This window comes from Odontesthes bonariensis, chromosome 16, assembly GCF_027942865.1.
Source record: "Odontesthes bonariensis isolate fOdoBon6 chromosome 16, fOdoBon6.hap1, whole genome shotgun sequence".
Taxonomy (NCBI): Eukaryota; Metazoa; Chordata; class Actinopteri; order Atheriniformes; family Atherinopsidae; genus Odontesthes; species Odontesthes bonariensis.
Window position 1 is genome coordinate 6,033,632 of NC_134521.1, and position 20,445 is coordinate 6,054,076.

The 20,445-nt window shown below is 43.8% G+C and overlaps 3 protein-coding genes across 3 annotated transcripts in view; 2 read left to right on the top strand and 1 right to left on the bottom strand.

Moving 5' to 3' along the window:
- Positions 1–4,890, top strand: part of pds5b (PDS5 cohesin associated factor B) — a 30,175-nt gene extending 25,285 nt beyond the window's left edge. The window contains exons 28-35 of the mRNA XM_075487515.1: positions 73–192; positions 487–549; positions 644–786; positions 1,699–1,771; positions 2,655–3,076; positions 3,189–3,269; positions 4,236–4,338; positions 4,435–4,890. Coding sequence (XP_075343630.1) covers positions 73–192; positions 487–549; positions 644–786; positions 1,699–1,771; positions 2,655–3,076; positions 3,189–3,269; positions 4,236–4,338; positions 4,435–4,467 — 1,038 coding nt within the window. The 3' untranslated portion in view covers positions 4,468–4,890. The remainder of the gene's footprint in view (positions 1–72; positions 193–486; positions 550–643; positions 787–1,698; positions 1,772–2,654; positions 3,077–3,188; positions 3,270–4,235; positions 4,339–4,434) is intronic.
- A 2,290-nt stretch (positions 4,891–7,180) lies between these two features.
- Positions 7,181–15,764, top strand: kl (klotho). Its single transcript, XM_075487516.1, has 13 exons — positions 7,181–7,983; positions 8,586–9,016; positions 9,105–9,184; positions 9,271–9,433; positions 10,666–10,771; positions 11,326–11,475; positions 11,987–12,222; positions 12,792–12,987; positions 13,226–13,404; positions 13,700–13,807; positions 13,924–14,029; positions 14,274–14,400; positions 14,804–15,764. The coding sequence occupies exons 1-13, from the start codon at positions 7,267–7,269 to the stop codon at positions 15,136–15,138; spliced, it is 2,934 nt and encodes a 977-aa protein (XP_075343631.1). The 5' UTR covers positions 7,181–7,266; the 3' UTR covers positions 15,139–15,764.
- Positions 15,765–15,810: 46 nt separating this feature from the next.
- rfc3 (replication factor C (activator 1) 3) lies at positions 15,811–19,100 on the bottom strand. Its single transcript, XM_075487517.1, has 9 exons — positions 18,887–19,100; positions 18,041–18,178; positions 17,794–17,861; positions 17,508–17,605; positions 17,082–17,263; positions 16,796–16,932; positions 16,601–16,699; positions 16,439–16,508; positions 15,811–16,335 (listed from the first exon to the last, which is right to left on the bottom strand). The coding sequence occupies exons 1-9, from the start codon at positions 18,971–18,973 to the stop codon at positions 16,144–16,146; spliced, it is 1,071 nt and encodes a 356-aa protein (XP_075343632.1). The 5' UTR covers positions 18,974–19,100; the 3' UTR covers positions 15,811–16,143.
- Between the last annotated feature and the right edge of the window lie 1,345 nt (positions 19,101–20,445).

Genomic DNA, 20,445 nt, shown 5'->3' on the forward strand with positions numbered 1-20,445 from the left:
GAATATATGCTCAAAAAACAAATCGACAGCATGCATCTCATAACTGCCAAGTTCTCCCTCTTGGCTGCACAGAAACTCTACACAGTGTGCGACGTAGCCATGAACATCATCATGTCAAAGAGCACCACCTACAGCCTGGAGTCCCCGAAAGACCCCGTGCTGCCCTCACGCTTCTTCACCAAACCAGACAAGGTCAGTGTCTGCGCCCATTCAGGTGTTTTTATTCTCCACACAAGCACAATGGCTTAGTCCTGTTTTGGTTTTTATGTTTGTCAATGAGGCGGAACTTTGATGGTAGGGAAGTGTTCAGAGTCTAAAGCTGACTTTTTTTCGTCGATCGGGAGCTCGTTTAAAGCAGAGTGATTTTCAGAAAGCTGGCAGATGTTCAGACTAATGGAAGCTGTTGACAGAAGTAAAATCCTCTCCACGGGATCTTTCATCTCGCTTCACAAACGAGCCTCCTGACAAATTTCTGTTTGTTTTTAGAATTTCAGCAACACTAAAAATTACCTCCCTCCGGAGATGAAGGCCTTCTTCACTCCAGGAAAGGTAAGATGACAAAAGAAATATGTATATATTCAAAAACGATAATGTGTGATCCATCCCATGTCCAACCCAACTTTTCACGCTTCTCCTCCTTAAGCCCAAGTCGGCGAACGTTTTGGGTGCAGTTAACAAGCCACTGTCGTCAGCGGGTAAACAGCTCCAGAGTAAAGCCTCTCGCATGGAGACCACCAGTAACGACTCCTCGTCCAACCCAGGCTCTCCGCAGCGCGCCAAGACCAGGTATGCCATGCAAAAAGCAGCTTAAAGGGACAGTTCGCCTCTTTGGACATGAAGCTGTATGACATCCCATATTAGCAATATCATTTATGAATATTTTCTTACCCCCTGCTGCGTCCTGTGAGCCGAGTGCCAGCCTCGTTTTGGCGTTGACGAAGGTAGTCCGGCTAGTTGGCTGGGGCCACAAAAATAAAGCGTTTTGCTTCTCAAAACAATATGAGTTCAAAAGAGTAATACATTTGCATCACAAAATCGTTCTCCAGGAAAAAGTCAGACCTCACAATCGCTTGGCCCTATTTTCTCTCTCTTCATATCACTGCCTGCTGCCACCTGTTACGGTGTCTGCTGCTCGGTCTGCACTTCGGTCTGCACGGTCTGCACAGCAGGCAGTGATATGAAGAGAGAGAAAATAGCGCCAAGCGATTGTGAGGTCTGACTTTTCCTGGAGAACAATTTTGTGATGCAAATGTATTAGTTTTTTGAACGCATATTATTTTGAGAAGCAAAAAGCTTTATTTTTGTTGCCCCAGCCAACTAGCCGGACTACCTTCGTCAACACCAAAACTCGGCTGGAACTCTGTTCACAGGACGCAGCAGGAGGTAAGAAGATGTTCATAAATGATATTGCTAATATGGGATGTCATACAGCTTCATGTCCAAAGAGGCGAACTATCCCTTTAATACTCAGTCGAATGCAGACCCTGATGCCGAGGAGCCCTTTAACCTCGTTAAAACACTTCATTCCTCAGCTTTTCCAGCCGCCGAACTGACGCACGCTTTGCTGCAACTAGTTATTCACAAAGTTGAGAACAAGCCTCGGACTCTTTTCTAAACTGCAGGGGCGCTGCGGAACACACACACTTCCTGAGCCTCTCGCTGCATATGAAATGTTCACTGATGATTGCTGTTTTTCAGGCACGACAGCACAGAGATGGATCACAGTGAGAACGAGGACTTCAGCCTAAAGAGAGCAGACAGCGTTGACAAGGTAGCTGTACAAATGGCTGTACGTGTATGCTTACTGTCAGGTACTAGTGTTATGTTTGTGGGTTTTGTCTGAGTAGAAATTGATGTTTGGTTCTAATCTATACATTACTAATGTGAGTATTACAGCCTTTATCGATTCATTTCTTATGAGATTAGCTGAGAGGATGCTTGATTCCAAATGGAAATAAGAATAATAATAAAAATGAGTCATCCTGAAAATAGTGGATGATGAAGTCATTTGTTCCAGACTGAGTAAAAACATCAATAACTGCCTCATTTTCAAAAAAAACTCCCAGCTATAACTTTTTATCGAAGATGATCCCTCCCGGTTGGAAAGATCGATGGGATTGTTGCTTTTATTTCCACATTCTTTCTTTGCCGCTAAGATATGCAGACGGGAACAGAATGGCTTTTGAATACAGTGCCATCTTATTGGAAAAGCTGTAGAAGTGTCAACGTTATTATTATCAATGACCATAGAAACGATAACAGTAATAAAGAGAGACTTTATGCTCTGTTTAAGAGGAAAGGCTGCTCAAAGAAACGGGTGGAAAAGGTGTGCGTTGCTGCGATGTGGTTGAGTGCTGCCTGTCGTAAATCCTCGTCCCGATGTTTGAATCTGCTGTTCAAACAGCAGCTGCCGCTGGGACGGCACAAATTGTGTAAACTGTCATCACTAATGGCCTGGAAGCTCACGCTTTTTGTTAGAAATTCTCCCTCGTACGAAATGTAAAAAATAATAATAACAGATTTACTTCCTGTCAAATAAAAACACAAATCCAGCAAACATTTCGTGGTTTGAGGCCTGGAGGATCTCTGCTGCATGTCAAACGCCGTCTCTCCTTCTGTGCTGCCTGTGTTAAAAGAAGTCATTCTTTTTTTAGGATATCGATAAGCCCCGCGGTCGCAAAAGGGCCGTGGCCGCCGGCGACGACCAGGAGAGCAAGCCGAAGCGTGGACGTAAAAAGGCGGTCGCCAACACGACCGCGTCCGCCGAGTCCGAGGACCAGTGGGACGAGGACAACCGGCCGGAGGACGAGCAGAACAGCCCGCCAAAAAAGGGGCGCAGGGGCCGGCCCCCGAAGTCTGCCGCTCCCAGCCAGGAGACGCCGGCCAAGGGACGGAGGGGGCGAAAGAAGGCAGCTCCTCCACCAGAGGAGGACGAGGAGGAGGAGGAGGAAGAAGAGGAGAGGGGGGAGGAGGACGCAGAGGAGGAGGCAGAGGAGGAGGAGGACAAGAGCAGTGAGAATCTGGAGGTGAAGACGAAGGGCGGAAGGCAAGCGAGGGCACCGCGGCGATCACAAGGGTGTGTACATACTCTGAATTTGGGTCTTTTCCCCCTCACAACACGTTCTATGAGTTCTGTTGTTAAGTGTTTGACTCAAAACACTGAAGCCGTTTTTGCCTCTGTTCACCAGCTCAGAGTTGGCAGAGTCCACACCACAGAAAAGGAGAGGACGTCCACCCAAATCAGCCCAGCCAGCGGCCAAGAAACCAGCGTAAGACGAGCTCTGTGATGCAGACTTTCACACTTTAGTTATCTGCTGGCCAGTGTTGGTCAAGTTACTTTTTAAAAGTAATTAGTTACAGTTACTAGTTACTGCTCCCAAAAAGTAATTGAGTTAGTAAATTTGTTACCACATTGTAAAAGTAATTAGTTACTCAGCAAAGTAACTGTGGCATTATTTTTTATGTTCTGTAACATCTTTAACATCAAATATGTTTATATTAACTGATTAAAGAATAAAAACACTATATACAGTCATTTAGAACATTCGGTATTTATTTATAGATTGCAGCCTGCCATATGATCCATAGAAATAAACCCAAATATTGAATATAAAATGATGATGGTGGTCACCTGTTTCTCACCCAAAAAATAGAATGTTGTTTGTTTTCGAGTGGCTCCGCCTCCCTCGCTGGGGCTCACGCTGATGTGTAGCCGAAAGCCTACAACCAAATTGTCGTAACGTGCCACTTTATATTCTCAGTAACGATAACTGCGTTGTAACGATGGGAAAAGTAATTAATTAGATTACTCCTTTACTGGAAAAAATAACGCCGTTAGTAACGCCGTTACTCCCAACACTGCTGCTGGCGCCATCAGGCCTCGGCCAAACGCTGTCAACACGCTCAAATTTGTTTGTGCAGATCTTTGCAGGTTTAGATTCCGTTCATCACACTTATATTATATTATTGCATGCAGCTGACTTCACAGTCAAAGTGTTTTGAAAGCGTCACTTTTTATCCAGGACTGTTTCTGAGCTCCAAATCAATTTATTACCCACATTTGGCTCCTTTCGGGTGACATTTTTGTTATTTTTTTTGTGTAGAATTTAGCTTTGAATCTCCGTAGGCCGTGCTGCTGTGCATAGCCGTCATGTTTTTGGGTTTTTTTGCATCGACTCCCTTTCCGCTGGTTGAGACGTTCTTATTCAGTATGTTTTCGCCTCCGTGGTTTCCAGGCGGGGTGGGCGATCGAAAGCCGCCGCTGCTAAAGATGAATCTGAGGAAGAAGATGAAGAGGAGGAGGAGGAGGAGGAGCAGGAGGATGAGCCAACACCGAAGGTACCGATTCCACTGTAACCACGTCCTGACGAAACGTCAGTACAATAAAGAAATCCACAGCGCCCAGTTTTCATCCAACTTTTCCCTTGCTCGCAGGGTCGCAAGAAGGCAGTCGGGCGAAGAAGATGAGCTACAAAACGATGGAGGAACGATAGAAGACGGCACGTCTCCTCTGAAGTCAAGGAGGAATGACGCAGGAAAGCAAATACGGACTTTGGACTTTTTAAACTTTTCAAATGCCGACGCTCCTACCGTTACACCAATTTACACTCTTGCATATACCACATGCGCACTACATCAGAACATCCGCATCATCAGCTGTGGGTTGTCGCTTCGTGTTGCATTGTGATGACGTTCACCACATTGAGTAGAAATCGATTCAACAGAAAAACAAACAAAACAAAAGGAAGAAAAAAAAGATGATTGTAAATACTCTTATGTCTGTTTCATGTTCTGTTGTTGTGTTTGATGCTGACTGGAGGGAAGGGGGGGTGTAAAGCCTTTTCCCTCTGATATTATTAAAGTGTTCCCATAAAGCAATGTTGCTTATCAGACTTTCCCTGTGTCCTACTTTTAAAAATGGAAAGCGAGATTATCCATCAACCTCCATTTTTCTTTCTTTCTTTCTTTTTGGCATTCACTGTCATTTTAACTTTTATTGAAAACATGTTTTTGTTTACAGTTCTGTATATTAATACTTTTTCTTTCTTTTTTTTTTTACCATGTATTCAATACTTAAAAAAAAAAGAAAAAGAAAAAAATGTTGTCCAAATGTAGAGTTGCTTCTGGATACTTTTGTGGTGTGCGTCTCTTTTTTAGGTAGGAAGGAAGTGAGCGGCTGTGTGTTCGTCACTGCTGATTAACTTGGCTTCGCATCCACCCAGTCAGATCCTCCGTTGTATCAATATAATTCTCTATAAAACCTGACGTCCTTGGTTTTTTTTCTCTTTATTTCACACATGAGGTCTTGTGTGTTCTTGTCTGTGTGGTCGGCCCCGGTGACTCGGGTTCATCGTCATTTAATCCGATCAGAGCGCGTTTGACCCGCGGTGTTTGTCGGTTTAACAACCTATGCATTATTCATGTGTTGTCAGGTTAAAAACAGGAAGAATAAGGAAAAAAAAGGGGGGGGCAGTAGCCTCTGAAGGTTTGGAACCTTGTAGTCGACCTGAAGGAAAGCTTTGTGGCCTCTTAAAGATTTTGCTTTGCGCACACACTTCAGACACACTGGATGAGTGAGTGCAACTCATAAAGAAGTCTTTGGATTTGCAGAGTTTTTTTTTTTTTTTTTTTTACGCACACAGTCCGGTCACAAACGGTGCACCCGGGCTGCTTATGCACACTTGAGATGTTGGCTTCCCGATGGAAAAATCGGCCCACACTCCCACGTTCTGGTAATGATCCGTGACTGGGCGCGTGATCCGCTGCCTTTCAAAGCAGATTCAGTGAGTGGACGCCGTCCTCACTCTGTTGGCTGTCCGCGATTTGAAGACCTATAAGCGGTCTTTTTTGGGGGGTTTGAACAGCTTGATGTTTGTTTTTCATTCGAACAACGCGCGCTGGGGTTGTGCTTACAGCAGTCCCCACCAGTAATGATTGAACTGATTTGTTCTATAGAAACATTCTTGCGCCGTTGATCCAGTTTCACCTGACAGTCCGCATTTGGAGAAGTTCAACATTTTTGCAAGAACACTATGTCTGATAGTTATTTTGTCAGATAAGTGCGTCACTCTCCCCTAACAGCACATCCTGGGCAGACATTTTTTTTTTTTTTTTTTTAATAATCCACTCAAAATGGGGTTGACAGTCCAAAAGAAACAAGGAACAATGAACTTTTATTTAAGATGTTGCTTTCATGACATGGTTGTGTTTAGTATTCATTTTTATTTATCTTTGTGTTTTAATGCAAACGGATGGCAAGATACTGAAGTGAAGTTGACAGTTGATCCCATTGTGATCAAAACTCCAGTTTTATCTGTACGAGAAACAACAGTTAGGTCAAAAAACTATTTTAGAACCTGAAGGAATGATTAGTTTAATCTTTCACCAACAGTCCAAACGCTTTTTTTTTTTTTTTTTAAGTTTGTTTTCTTCAATTAATCCAAAAAATATATTTTGCTGCTTTAAAAAAATATATATATATATCAACAAGTGCTAATATATGTTGAATCTAGACATCAAAGGTCCTATCTAGAAAATGGGGATTTTCATGTTGCCTGAAACTGCCGGCGTTTTATTGCAACACACACGCACACACTTACTCAGATATTTAAGCAGATGCTGGTATATGGATGAGATGGCCAGCGGTCAGAGGCCTGAGTTTCCAAGCAACCAGCTGAAAGCAGGAAGATAAGGAATCAATGTGAACATGGTGCCGCAGGGTGCACTGACTCCACTGTTTGCATATCTTACCCCCCCACCCTCTGTTTGAGAGTCTGCCTGAACTTGATCCAAAGACAAATGCAGATGGGTTTTTGGTGTCCTTGACATGCTGCACTGAAATAGAGTTAGGAGATTATCAGCCAGCTGAGGATGTAACGTAATGGCGGTCATATTAAGGGTTTTGCACCTGGGTCACTCTCCTCTCCTCTTGCCTGAATGGGCGATCAAATTCAGTTAAAATTCTCATTTGGAAATAAATAAGCTTAATATGAGCCCATCTCGTTGTTCTTCTCGTAACTCCTTCCTGGTGTGTCCCTGCTATGCAAACGGTTTACCATTTGGGGCTGTTAAAATCGTGTTGTGCCTGGTGACCTTCGTGCGTCAGGTGTTTTGGCTAATAATTGATAGATTTTGAGAACCGTTTGTGGTGGGTTCACAGCTGGCTGGCCGCGCTCTCCAGTCATCTGTTTAGTCACCGAAAGCCTCCAAGCATGGTTAAGTGAAGGCCACCTTCCTCAGACTGGACGGCCGGTTGTAACGGGAATCATGAGTGGTTTGGTCGCCCTTGTGACAGTTCTCATCCTCAGCCCCGCGGCCGCGAAGCCTAACGCGGGCTTGAAAACGTGGGGGCGCTTCAGCAAACTGCCCTATCCAGGAGACAAGGCTTTCCTCTACGACACCTTCCCCAAGGACTTCATATGGGCGGTGGGCACCGCGTCGTACCAGGTGGAGGGAGCGTTTGAGAAGGATGGGAAGGGGCTCTCCATTTGGGACACTTTTACGCGCGGTGGGAACCGCATGGCCACAGGGGACGTGGGCAGCGACAGCTATCACAACATCCACGCAGACATCCGTGCCATCAGACAGCTCGGGGTCAGCCACTACAGGTTCTCCCTGTCCTGGTCCAGGATATTTCCCAACGGCACGCGAGGCAGTTACAACGAACTCGGCACCAACTACTACCGGACGCTCATCAAGCGGTTAAAGGAGATACGCGTGCAGCCGGTGGTGACGCTGTATCACTGGGACCTGCCAGATCACCTCCAGCAAAGCCTGGGCGGCTGGAGCAACCCGGAGCTGGTGGGGATTTTTAAGGACTACGCTGATTTCTGCTTCCATACATTCGGGGATGATGTGAAGTACTGGATCACCATTGACAACCCGTTTGTGGTGGCGCAGCATGGATATGGCACCGGTGTGGTTGCGCCCGGGATAAAGAACGACCCTGATCTCCCGTTCCGGGTTGGACACAATCTTCTGAAGGTGGATATATTCTGTATACACATACACACACACACACACACACATATATATGTGTATATGTATGTATCTGTCCATCTTTATATTTACAATAATCCAAAGTCTTACTAAATATTTAAGTGATCATTTTCAAGAAGATGTTTAGGATGAGGATTTTATCCGGTGTCAGGTCTTTTCTTTGGATTATTGTAAATATAAAGACGGACAGACATTCAGGAGAAGTACGAGTGATTTGGAAAAGAAAATACACTATGAGTAAATACATTCTACACTGCTGGAATTCCGCATTATTGTTATTATTTTTTTTTTAAATCTTACTTTACATATTTGATTTTTACATTTAAATCTTTTTGTTTTTGGTGCCCATAAGATTCTCTGTGTTTTTACTCTTCCAGTTCTAAATGTTCAATTCTGTTTATTAGTTTATCAGTTACCTATGAGGCACTTTGAGCTCCATGGATCTGTTTGAACTTTTTGTCTGATATTCTCACCTTATTGTCTGAACAAGGTGTGTGTGTGTGTGTGGGGGGGGCATTCTCCGTATTCTCCCCCAAATCTCTGTGCTTCCTACATCTGCTCATCATCTGTCTCCCTCCCTCCTGCAGGCTCATGCAGCTGCTTGGCACCTCTACAACAGCTACTACCGTCCACGGCAACATGGCCAGCTCTCCATGGCCTTGGCCTCTCACTGGATCAAGCCCAGCCGCACCCGCTTGGAAAGCCTACAAGAATGCCAGTGCTCCCTGGACCACGTCCTGGGCTGGTTTGCCCGGCCGCTATTCACAGACGGAGACTACCCCCCCTGTATGAAGGCAAGGCTGGGCTCGCGGCTGCCCTCCTTCACCCAGGAGGAGATGGAGCAGGTGAGAGGAACGGCCGATTTCTTTGCCCTCTCTCACGGAGCCACCCTGAGCTTCCAGCTCATCAACGACAGCCTAAAGTTTGGACAGCATGAGGATTTGGATCTGAGGAAGCTGCTGTACTGGGTGAACGCAGAGTATGACAAGCCGCCCATATTCGTGGTGCAGAGTGGTTGGTAGGTTCTCGTGCTGTGCCTCTTTGGTGCTGTTTTGTTGCTGGTTGCTGTGTTGAACCTGCATTTTTTCTCCTGATGCTCGACGCAGGTACGTCCCTGGCAGCACCAAGACAGAAGACCCAAAACACATGTTCTACCTGAAGAGCTTCATCGCGGAAGCACTTAAATGTGAGACTATACGTCTTCCCAACAAATGCCCGAGAAAGATGATTTTTAACATGAGCTCATCTGTCTGAATGTGTTTTGAAATCCAGCAATCGTCACAGATGGAGTGAATGTGATTGGATACACGGCCTGGTCTCTGACAGACGGCTTTGAGTGGCACAGAGAATACGGCATTCGACGTGGACTGTACTATGTTGACTTCAACACACCCGACATGAAGAGGGAGCCAAAGACGACAGCCACTTTTTACAAGTGCGTGTTAGGGTACACAAGATGGAAATTTATGCAGACCTCTGTTGATTTCATCCATTTCTAGATTATTTCCCCTGTTCTATAGTCTAAAAGTTCCCAAAATGAAAATATATGACTAAACAAGCAGCAAGCCTTTTTACATGGATCATATATCCAGTGTGAAATGTAGCCGCGATGATGTCACTCCTCTGTTAAGTACCATTTTGAAGTATCAAGTTACAGCCTTTTAGTCATTGCCAACTTGGTTGCTGGGACCACACATTTTAAATAACTGACTGGCAGTTTTATTTACATAAAACAGATTACATGTCCTCAGCAGTGACTTGCAGAGATCGGTTTTGATTGTTTGAACATCAAACAATTTTGTTTGATTTAGTTTTTTTTAATCAGAAGTGGAATTTCAGTTAAGATGGCAACTCTTAAATTGTTACACCAACAGAAGGTTTTGCATATTTCTAGGAAACAAATTCTCTCCCCTCAGTCATAAAAATGCAGCCATTAAGTAGCTTCATTTCAGACATCTTGTTCTTGATATTCCATTTACAGATCAATTGATTGATAGTAACTCAAAATATTCTTTTTCCTTTAATTCCCATATTTACGAGAACTTTACCTTTGAAACATGTATGAACGAAAACAAAAGCCGACAGGATAAAGCGCAGCGTCACCAGTTTGATTTTAGTTTTGTGACATTTCAGACCAACTCACCTAACTTGTTTGCAAAACCATAAAGCTCAGCTCCAAATTCCTTTTTTTTTTGCCAGGAATTTGAACTTGAGATTTTCTTTTATCTGAGCCTCACTAATTGATCTTTTTTTTTTTTTTTTGTTACTGGCTTTGACATTTTGGATCTTTTTGAGGATAACAGTTACTGCTGAAGGTTACGTGCTTCAATTGATGATTCCAGGCAAAAACAGAAAATATCCAATTTAAAATGAGAAAATTAAGCTCTCTTGTGGTGTTTATGTGTTGCGTTAACATAGTTGTGTCAAAGGTGGACATGGTTTCCTCCTGAATGGAAAAAATATCGCTATTAAGACCCCCACAGACATCGAATAACACATCTTTAGTGCTGAAAAAGTCCCTTTTTATGGTTCCCAACAGATACTCAGTGATGCTCATTTTTTAAATGTTTTCTTACCATTCATTGCACAGATATAGCTAATCGAACACAGTTATGTGATTCATTTTCAAACCTTTGGCTGGCTTCTCTTCTGCCATCATTTCCACAGAAACATCATCCACAGGAACGGTTTCCCCGAGCTTCCGGAGAACAGACCAGCACAAGGAGTCTTCCCATGTGATTTTGCCTGGGGGGTATCTGCCAGCTCTATACAGGTGCTTTTCAGTTGTGTGTGTACAATAGAAGATGTGCCAACAGGCAGAGGTCAGATAAAGAATCACACACAACCAAAATGCTTCCTCAGAATGGGAGGTTCACTGTTAACCTCACTGATATTTAGTGAAGAAGTAAGTTTTGTTAACTCCTTAAAGAAGGGTATATTTCTTTTAAACAGCAGCTGTGTGCTGCCTATGATGGAAACACAACACTGACAGTATACCCTCAGACATTTAAGTCAGATCATTAATGCCATTTCCTTCTGATTTAGTTTTGGGGGAAAGGGGGATATTTAGCTGGCAGCAGTTCCCTCTCTTCTCATCGGATCATGTGCACTGTTTTATATTCGCGTGCAATTTTCTTGGTGAAAGTCCAGCTGAAAAAGGGGTGACGACAGCGGATCCTCTCTTAATCATAAACCGCGTAAAGTCACAGTCTGCCGGCTTTTTGCTACGCGGCACAAAACCAGCCGCCGTGGTCGATTTATTGATAAGTTATTAGCGAGGACATGTTTGTTTGTTTATTAGTTTGTTTCTTTTGCCTCGTGTCATAGGTCGAAACCACTCCGACCCAGTTTGCAGACCCCAATGTTTACCTCTGGAACATCTCCAACAACGGAGAGTTGGTTCGGCTGGAAGGTTTCAGCGCGCCACCTTCACGCAGAGAGACGCACTGCGCCGATTACGCAACAATCCGACAGCAGGTTGGTCTGCCAAACATTTACGGACCTCATAGTTGATACCTACCTCAGAAATGAAAAATGTTTGTACTCTGAAGTGCTGCACATTTTTCACAAATAACAAACATAACCTGATGCTACGTCTTTTCGTCCTGAAGCAAACGTGCTGTATTGTATGAGGATGCACCATTTTTTTTAATTGGGGTTGTGTTCCAACAGGGTTGTGAAGTAAATGAGAAAAAGTGCTAAATTACATAATTTTAAAAAAAGGTGACAAATTAGGCCCTGAACTGTTGAGCAGCTGAATGTGATATCAAGCGAGAATGGGGAAATATTTCTACTTCAAAAGTGTCACATTTCAAGAAGTGTTGTTAAAACAAGAGGTGATGCAAAAAAAAAAAAAAAAACTTATTTTTTTACCATTTCACATAAACAGCGACTTGGAGTGCTCGAGCATAGTAAGAAAAGTCTGTGTATTCACGGGGCTGGAAGCATCGAAAGCGCTGACGTGCGTCCTCCTCCTTCCTGCCTTTAGGTGGATGAAATCAGGAAGGTGGGGGTAAACCACTTCCACTTCTTCCTCAACTGGTCCGCTCTGGTGCCGACAGGTGACGTGACGCATCCGAACGCCACGCTGCTGGGATACTACCGCTGCTTCACGCGCCAGCTGCTGCAGGCCAACGTCACACCTGTGGTCACCCTGTGGCACCACAACCACCAGCGCAGCAGCCTGCCGGCCCCGCTGGACACCGCCAACGAGTGGCTCAACAGGTGGGGCGCACCTCCCTGGCGTGAGAGCAAGAGTTTTTCAGTTCCACCAAGTTTTTTTTTTATTATGATCATTGATTATTATGCTCATTGATGACCTATTTTTCTTTTTTTCCCCCGTTTAATTTGAACGTGAACGTTTTCTGGACAGTGAAGTAGTGTCATTGCTGTTCCCCAGGGACTTTATCTCATTTTTTTTATTTAAATTTGTAATTATTTAGTTTTTTTTGTTTGTTTTTTTTACCAGAAAGGTTCATGACCGATGATCTTTTTGGTACGGTTTATTTACAATTTAAGATGATGGGCTGAGTTCTGCATGGCCATAAATTCATTCCAAGTGTAAATGGTGAAAACAAATCATTAGCATACATGACCATAAGGTTGTTTTTTTAAAAAAGAGTATTCACAGTCAATTTTTCCAATCGCATGACTAAGTGTGACGTTAACAACGGTTTGCTTCAGTTTTATCTTCACCATCGCTGACTTGTGTGATGTTTGCTTTGCTCTTGTTGTCACATATCCTCTCGCCTAAATTCATAGATAAATTTGTGCATATTTGATTGCTTTCCCAGGAAGACTGCTGAGGCCTTTGCAGACTATGCCAGGCTCTGTTACAGAGAACTGGGGGCTCATGTGAAGATGTGGATCACCCTGAATGAGCCCAATGATAAGATTGTGAGCTACCTGGAGGGCCATCAGATGCTGCGGGCGCACGCTCTGGCCTGGCACGCGTATGACAGCGAGTTTAGAGACGTGCAGGGAGGAAAGGTCAGTAAAACCGCTGTTTGGTGCTTCTTCTCATAGTTCCAACTTATAGAGACGTTAATGCTTCTTTAGATTTATTTCTAATGCACTTAAAGAAATATTCAACAGGATATTTTACCGATGCGTTGCATGAAATAGTCTTAGCTCTGTTTTCTTCTACTAGTTTATTAATCATTTCACAATTAAACAGAAGTCTGTTGCCAGAAAGATTTCTATGCTGCATTCATTTGTGTCGTCTCAGGTGTCCCTGTCTCTGCACATGGACTGGGTGGAACCGGCGTTTTCGTTCAGCCGGGAAGACGTGGAGCCAGCTAAAAGGGTTTTAGACTTCAGCATTGGCTGGTTTGCAGAGCCCATCTTTGGCAGCGGGGACTATCCTCTGGGGATGAGGAGCTGGCTGCGGCAGCTCAACTCGCTCGAGTACGAATGCTTCGATTGTACTTTAATACAGTCGCTATTTTTAAGCTCGAAGATAAACCTGACTGAACAGTGTAGAAACATCAGCAGATCACCTTTAACCTCTCTCATTGAATGTACTGACATATTTCTGTTAGCAACAAGCTGGAGGCCACTTTTTCATTTAAACGTGTTGAACATATTAAACTTGCATCAAAAATAGAGCAAAGCCAGAACTAACTTGTACTTCTTCCATATCCCCGTTTGATATTTTCTCCTTTTTCTTAATAAATGCAGTATTTCCTCCGTGTTCCCACAGCCTGCCAGTTTTCAACGAGGAGGACAGAAAGCTGGTTAAAGGCACATATGACTTCTTTGCTATAAGCCACTTCACTTCCAAGCTTGTGACTCATGCCAAGGAGAACTCGTAAGCTCCACACTTATCTCCGTTTTGTCACTGGTCTGACCAAAATTAGACACTCAATCTTGGTAAATAACTAGCGAGTTTTCCCTCTCTGTGACGCGTCATCTCCATGTGTGCAGGTACACCTACACGGCAATGCTCGAGGTGCAGGACATGATGGACACCACGTGGATCATGTCCCCGAGGGCCGTTGTGCCCTGGGGTCTGAGGAAAGCGCTCAACTGGGTAAGACTGTCGTTGCCATGTGGAAGGGGACATCGGGCATCTTTTCATCTCTTGGGAAGAGTTAAAAAGTTGCTGCTTAAATGGGCCTTTGTGTAAAAATCAAGCTTTTGCCTCTTGTGTCCAGCGCTGTATTTATACCGAGGAGATGAAAATGTTAAAAAAAGGAAGCGTTGCAATATTGTAATAAACCTTGAATGAAGCTGCTAAACGGAGACAGAAACTAACATTGCTCTTCATCTTTAAGGTGAAGGAGCACTACAGTGATGTGCCCATCTATGTGATGGCTAATGGAGTCCAGGAAGACCCAGCGCGCTTCAAAGACAGCCTGAGAGTTTACTACCTGTACAACTATATCAACGAGGCACTTAAAGGTGAGAATAAACTGCTGAGGCTGAGACTTATTAGGATGAATAAAATCTTGTTAAATCAGTTCTTTACAGGTGGCTGCAACTCCCTCCTTCCTGGGCCTGGCCTCTGTGCAGCTTAATCATTAAACAGTTGTTTTAGTCAGTGACCCCTGAATAGTCAGCTGACTCAGAGCACGCTAATTTGCAAACACAAACACACCAGCCAGCAGTTACACACTCTGCACTCACGAGCTGGGTCAAGCTTGCTGTCCTCCTAACCCTTTTCAGATGTGTGTGTGTGTGTGTATATATATATATATAAAAAAAAAAAGTTTGGCTTTGGTGGCAACTATGATTTCTAGATGTGAAATGGAAAGTGACTAAATACTGAACCCCTCACATGCCGCGTCTCCCCCTCCATCCACAGCACACACTCTGGACGGCGTCAACCTGAAGGGTTACTTTGCCTACGCCCTGAACGACCAGAGAGACCCGGGGTTCGGCTTGTACGGCCAAGTCCACGAGGAGGTCATCATCAAGGCCTCTCTCTCCAACTACCGCAACATCATCCAACACAATGGCTTTCCCATTCCAGGAGCTGCTCCTCAGCAGTGTCCCAATGCGCCGGAACCCTGCACGGGCTGCCAGGTTCTGGTCAAGACGCCCGTGGTTGGCTTCCTGACGCTGGTTGGTTCGGGGGTCCTGATCACCCTGGGCCTTATTATTTACTACACAGCCAAGAGGCACAAAGAGTGTTACTGACGGGAGGATTAAAAACAAACTCCGTAGAAAAACTGTGCTTATTTGCTCAGAGGTTCAGATTTTGTGGTAGAGTTTTAGTTACGACACTCGTTTAGATGCGACGACTGCGAAAACCGAGCAAGTGGCCTGGCCAGCTGTAAGTGTTATCACTGTCGTTAAATGTTTTCCGAGCATCCGGTGTTTCCCCTTTCTAATCAGACCAGCGACGAGACGAAAGGTCGCACAGGACGATTACAAATGAACGAACCGATTCCACCTCTGAGGGACGAGACTCTCATCTCTTGAAAGACTTAAGTTGATTAGTCTTGACAAAAGGTGCTCATGGTGACTTCAGAGTAAAGGTGAAGATTAGTGTTTCTTCCTGTTTTATAGCATAATGTGATTTATTCCCATGTTTCCTTGTGTTAATAATATTTGTCAGTTTGCCTTTTTGTGGTTTTTAATCACAAAATGACTGCTTTACAGCTGGTTGCACGTCCTTTTTTTGTCGTATCCACGGGTTTCCAGCCACCCATCAGCAACGTCAAACAGTATTGACATTTATGTTGAAAAGAAAAAAAAGTACCCATCAGCCACTCCTGTCAATCACATTTTCATGGTTTCAAGATAAATGTGACCGATGTAAACAAACAAATAAAGAAATAATAAAAAAAAGCAAGGGACTTGCAGGAATTCTTTGCAAACTCCATTTATGGCAGTAAATTCTGTGTTTAGTCATGCAGCTTCCATCACAAACCCATGTTATGTAACCTGTTTTAGTACAAATCAATGTTTGCCACTGATTCCATTTAAACTCCTCCCAGAATTGTGCACAACATTACTTGTAATTTTTCACTACGAGAGTTCAAAGTTTACACATCGTGCTGACGTTTGGGCAACAGTCCAGATCCATCCGGCGGCAAACTGAGTCAGTGTTACCGCAATGCCTGACAAAATACGCATGGGAATCGATCCACTGAAAGTCCTGTTTGGGGTATTCTCTTTGGGGGGCTTTTCAACTCAAACTCAAAACATCATAGCATCCAGACCGTCTTCCATAAACTTCTTGTAGATGGCCATGAACTTGGCTGTAAAAGCCTCCAGATGGTAGATGGCTTTGTTGCCCAGCTGTAGTCTGTGTTCATAGTAGGCTGCCAAGTGGGCAACTTCTGTCTTCAGCTGGCCATCGCAGTTATTCAGCAGTTCTTTTACCAGACCCTGTTCGTGACAAAACAAATTAAATGAGTATTCAGTCCTATAAAAATGACCGGAAGCTATTTTAACACTTGTGATGGAAGAAGAGAGGAGTGGAAATCGGTACCTTCATGATAATATCAGCAGGTATGCAGTGAGTTAGCAGCTCATACAACCTGGCTCGAACCTCCAACAACCTGGAATACAGACAAATGTGGGTTCAGCATTATAATATGCCAAAGTCTGAAGTTTCTTCTGTCCCAAAGAGAAACAACTAAGCCTCTCATACCTCTGAGGACTCTGCTGGCTGACGATGGCGTTAGCCGTTTCTCTCAGGTAGATCTCCCAGTCCGCCTCGGGAACATCTTGATCCGCTGAGAATGGATACCTGGAGAGGATTTTCGCAGCAAATGTGTTTCGTTTGTATTTGCGACAGACCTGCGGATAAGTCTGAGGAAGAATGACAGGTTTGGCCGTAACTCACTGCTGCACTCTGCAGGCCTCACACATCAGCAGGGCTTTGCGGAGGTTACGGCCAGACTTCTCACTGATTTTTGTGGCCAGCTCAGGTGGCAGGAGCAGACCCTCTTTTTTACAGACCGATGTCAGAACACTGCAGACCTGGAAGACAGGACGATCAGAGGCAAACAGGACAAAGGTGAACATGTTGCCTTTTATGTCAGTTAACTGAAACATGCATTCAGAATATGCACGAGTTTTAAAAATGCTTTCTTGGAAGCACTTTTCTAAACCTCTGAACCCCTTCTCACCTCCTCCGGGCTCGGCAGAGGAACCCTGACTGCCAGGCAACGGCTCCGTATTGGATCAATGACTTTGGAAGTGGACGTAGAGCTGAGGATGAGGCGGCAGGTGCCCATATACTTTTCCATTGTGCGACGCAAAGCGTGCTGAGCGTCTTTCGTAAGTCTGTCCACCTCCGTTAGCAGCACCACTGAGAAGAAAAGTGTTCCAGTTCCAACAAAAGCCACACATCATGGTGCAACAAAGCTTCTGACATTAACAACAACCGTTTCACAGAAAACAAATGATCCGCTAAATAGGACTTTGGTCTTAAAGAACATTTAACCAATCCGTTTGTGGAAAACAACTCGTATTCAGTTCGCACCGCTGCTCTAAAAACACACACTGCTATTTCACAAGGTACACTGCCACAGAGTGACGTCAGTCTCTCATACCTTTGAAATCTCTCTGGGTGCTTGCCTGGATTTGCTGGGACTGAGCCACAGTTTTAATCAGCTCCTGAATCACCACACGGTCCTGGTTGCCTGTGTCACTGTAAAACACAGAACAGAAATACTTAAGCCTCATCAAATGCACAATGTCCCAAAAAAAAGCTTTCGGTAAGTTTCAATAACTACTATTGTCAAATGAAGAAGAGAAAAAAGGGCAATTTCGTGAAACTTTGTGGGCGAGAAAAGTAAAATGGAGGAAAGTCAATGCGCTTCTTTCTTAAATAGTTACCTCGGGTTGACCTCCAAGTGGTAGTTGCTGGATATTGTATTAATCTCAATTTTCTTCTTTGATGGAGCCTGTAGTCAAAAATCAGAGTGGCAATGTAACTGTATCTATACACAATGTAACAGCAAACTCATAAAAATCTGAGGGCAGATACGATGCGAGCAGAGACGCTGCATGCGAGCATAGTGTCGTGAGGGAGTTGCATACTATTGTGTTTATTGGCTGTGTTATTTATCAAGTTCCCTCTCACCACAACGGTCTGGTGCTCTATGCGAAGCTTCTCCACCCCTGCTCCGTACAACTCTCTCAACAGACACATGATGCGGGTCTTCTTCCCCGCACCCGACGGGCCATACACCAACAAATGTGGGAAGTCGCCACATTGAACCTGAAAGAAGCATTCACAAAAATCGTGTTCTTGGTGTAAACACACTTTAACGTGACCAAAAATGTGTAGAAACATTTATTTTTTCTGGACACAATGCCCTAAAAAGATGCTGGTTGTGGCTCATAGTTTGCGGAGTAGTGTGGCAAATAAGTTAATATAGTATAATAAATAATAATAATAATAATGAATAATAAATACTTTTTTTGTACCAAAGTAGTAATATTTAGCGGGAAATTCCTTTCACTTGCAGAATTTTCTCCTCAACGTTGGTCACTCTTCTGCATACCAATAAAATTAATAACGTAATCCCTTTTAAGACGACTATTTAGTTTTCATCCATGGAATAAAATGCCTCCTACACTCTTCAGCGTGCACTCACACTGTTAAATAAGAGAGCAAGTAATACCAATGAGCTAAAACTGTCGTGAACGATGGGCCAATGTACAGAAAGAAACCATATCGTTCAAATGATAAACGTATGTAACGCAATGCTACAATTAAATACGCTAAGCACTGCAAACTCAAACAAGCCAGCTCAACTCCGCTTATTGTGCAAATTATACAAGCAAATGACCGAACCAACGCAGTAAATAAATAGTCTGGGTAACGTATCTTAACCAAACGTGTAGCCACAGCTTTAATGCAGTGTGCACAGTGCTGATGCTAGTCTGGACCAGTGTACATGAAGGTGTTTCTCTTTTTTTTTACCAGTTTTTTCAGTTGACTCGCTTGCTCTTTGTGAAAGTCGAGTTTTCCGAGGGAAGTCGGTCGATATTTGTCCACCCACAAACTCATGGCGTTAAGAGTTTAGTCAAAGTTATCGTCCACGTCCACAAACAAACAGTCCTTAGCTTAGCTAATCTCCCGCGAAATGTTACAACCAACCGCTTTTCCTCCCAAACTACGGGGACTCGGAAGGGTAATAAGAAAATTCTACAAGCGAGTGGTGCTCGCGGTTGTAGTGATGGGATTTTCGGCTCTTTTTCAAGATGCGGCTCTAATGGCTCTTCTTACTGTGGAGAACTGGGTCTTTCGGCCCCCAAACGGCTCCCCATATATATATTTTTTTACATTATTAATTAATAGCTTAAACCTAATTTTATAACATTTTGTTTCATTATTGACATTGTTAAACACTTATGATGAATAAAAATGCTGCATAACAGTGCTTTATAAATAAAAGTTTTATTATAACCAATTAAATTATCACAAAATAGCACAACTTCGACAAAAATAACTTAACATAAATTAAACAGTTATAAATACAAACACCCACCACAATACGAAAAGTATACACCTGTTTTGAACGACTAGGCCTAGAGATGCAGAACTCCCTGTATTACAAATAAGCCGCTTTGGACAGAGCCGTTCTAAGAACGCAGTTATCAGAACTGTCCTACTCGAATTTCGTTCTGATAACTGTCCTTCTGTTTCAGTCTGCATTCGCACATGAGTCGGGACCTGATAGGGACTGATGCGCCGCGCGCAGCCGTCTGCTTCAGTGACGTGTTAGCCGTTAGCCGTTTAGCGCTACATTCAAACACAAAACAAAACGGTAAAAGTAAGGAGAGTAGAAAAAACACCACCAAGAAGCTAATATGGAGAGCGGGGAGGCCACCGTGTTCATGGTCTGCATGATGGTGATATTAATCATGGACAATCACATCAGGCGTCTAATATCGAGGCTGGAAAAGCTCACAGAGAGAGTCAGGAGACGAAACTTTTTCATTTCATGAAGGAAGAAAAGAGAGCAGAGCGCCGCAGACAAAGGAGACAAAGTATAAGTTTAACTTATTAAGCACCCGCCAGCTGTGTCTGTGTCTTATGAGGAAACATTTCAGCCGTGATAGCATGACATGGGGCGTAGCTACCGACCACCACACACCTACGTCAGATCGTTCTATAGAACCATGAAAAGACCCGACCTCGGAGAAGGAGCTAAATAGTTATAGGAACTAAGGGAGAAAGCCCCGAGTTCCTGTATGTCCGAACACGGGAGAAAACGGCCCCACGGATTAAAAGGTTATTAGAACTGCCAAAGGTTCCTACAGTCCGAAAGCGGCTATTCTGACCACAGTACGAAAAAGTATTAAAGTAGCTTCATAACAAAAAGGCACCACAATACAAGTATCACTTTCAGTGCTATTAAATTAAAGTATAAAACTATGAAGGATAAAAAACGACACAAGGGGAGAAACAGCGAGGTACGAAGGACAAAAAAAACCACGTGGGGACAAAACTGTCGGCTCTGTGGCACTTGCAGAGCA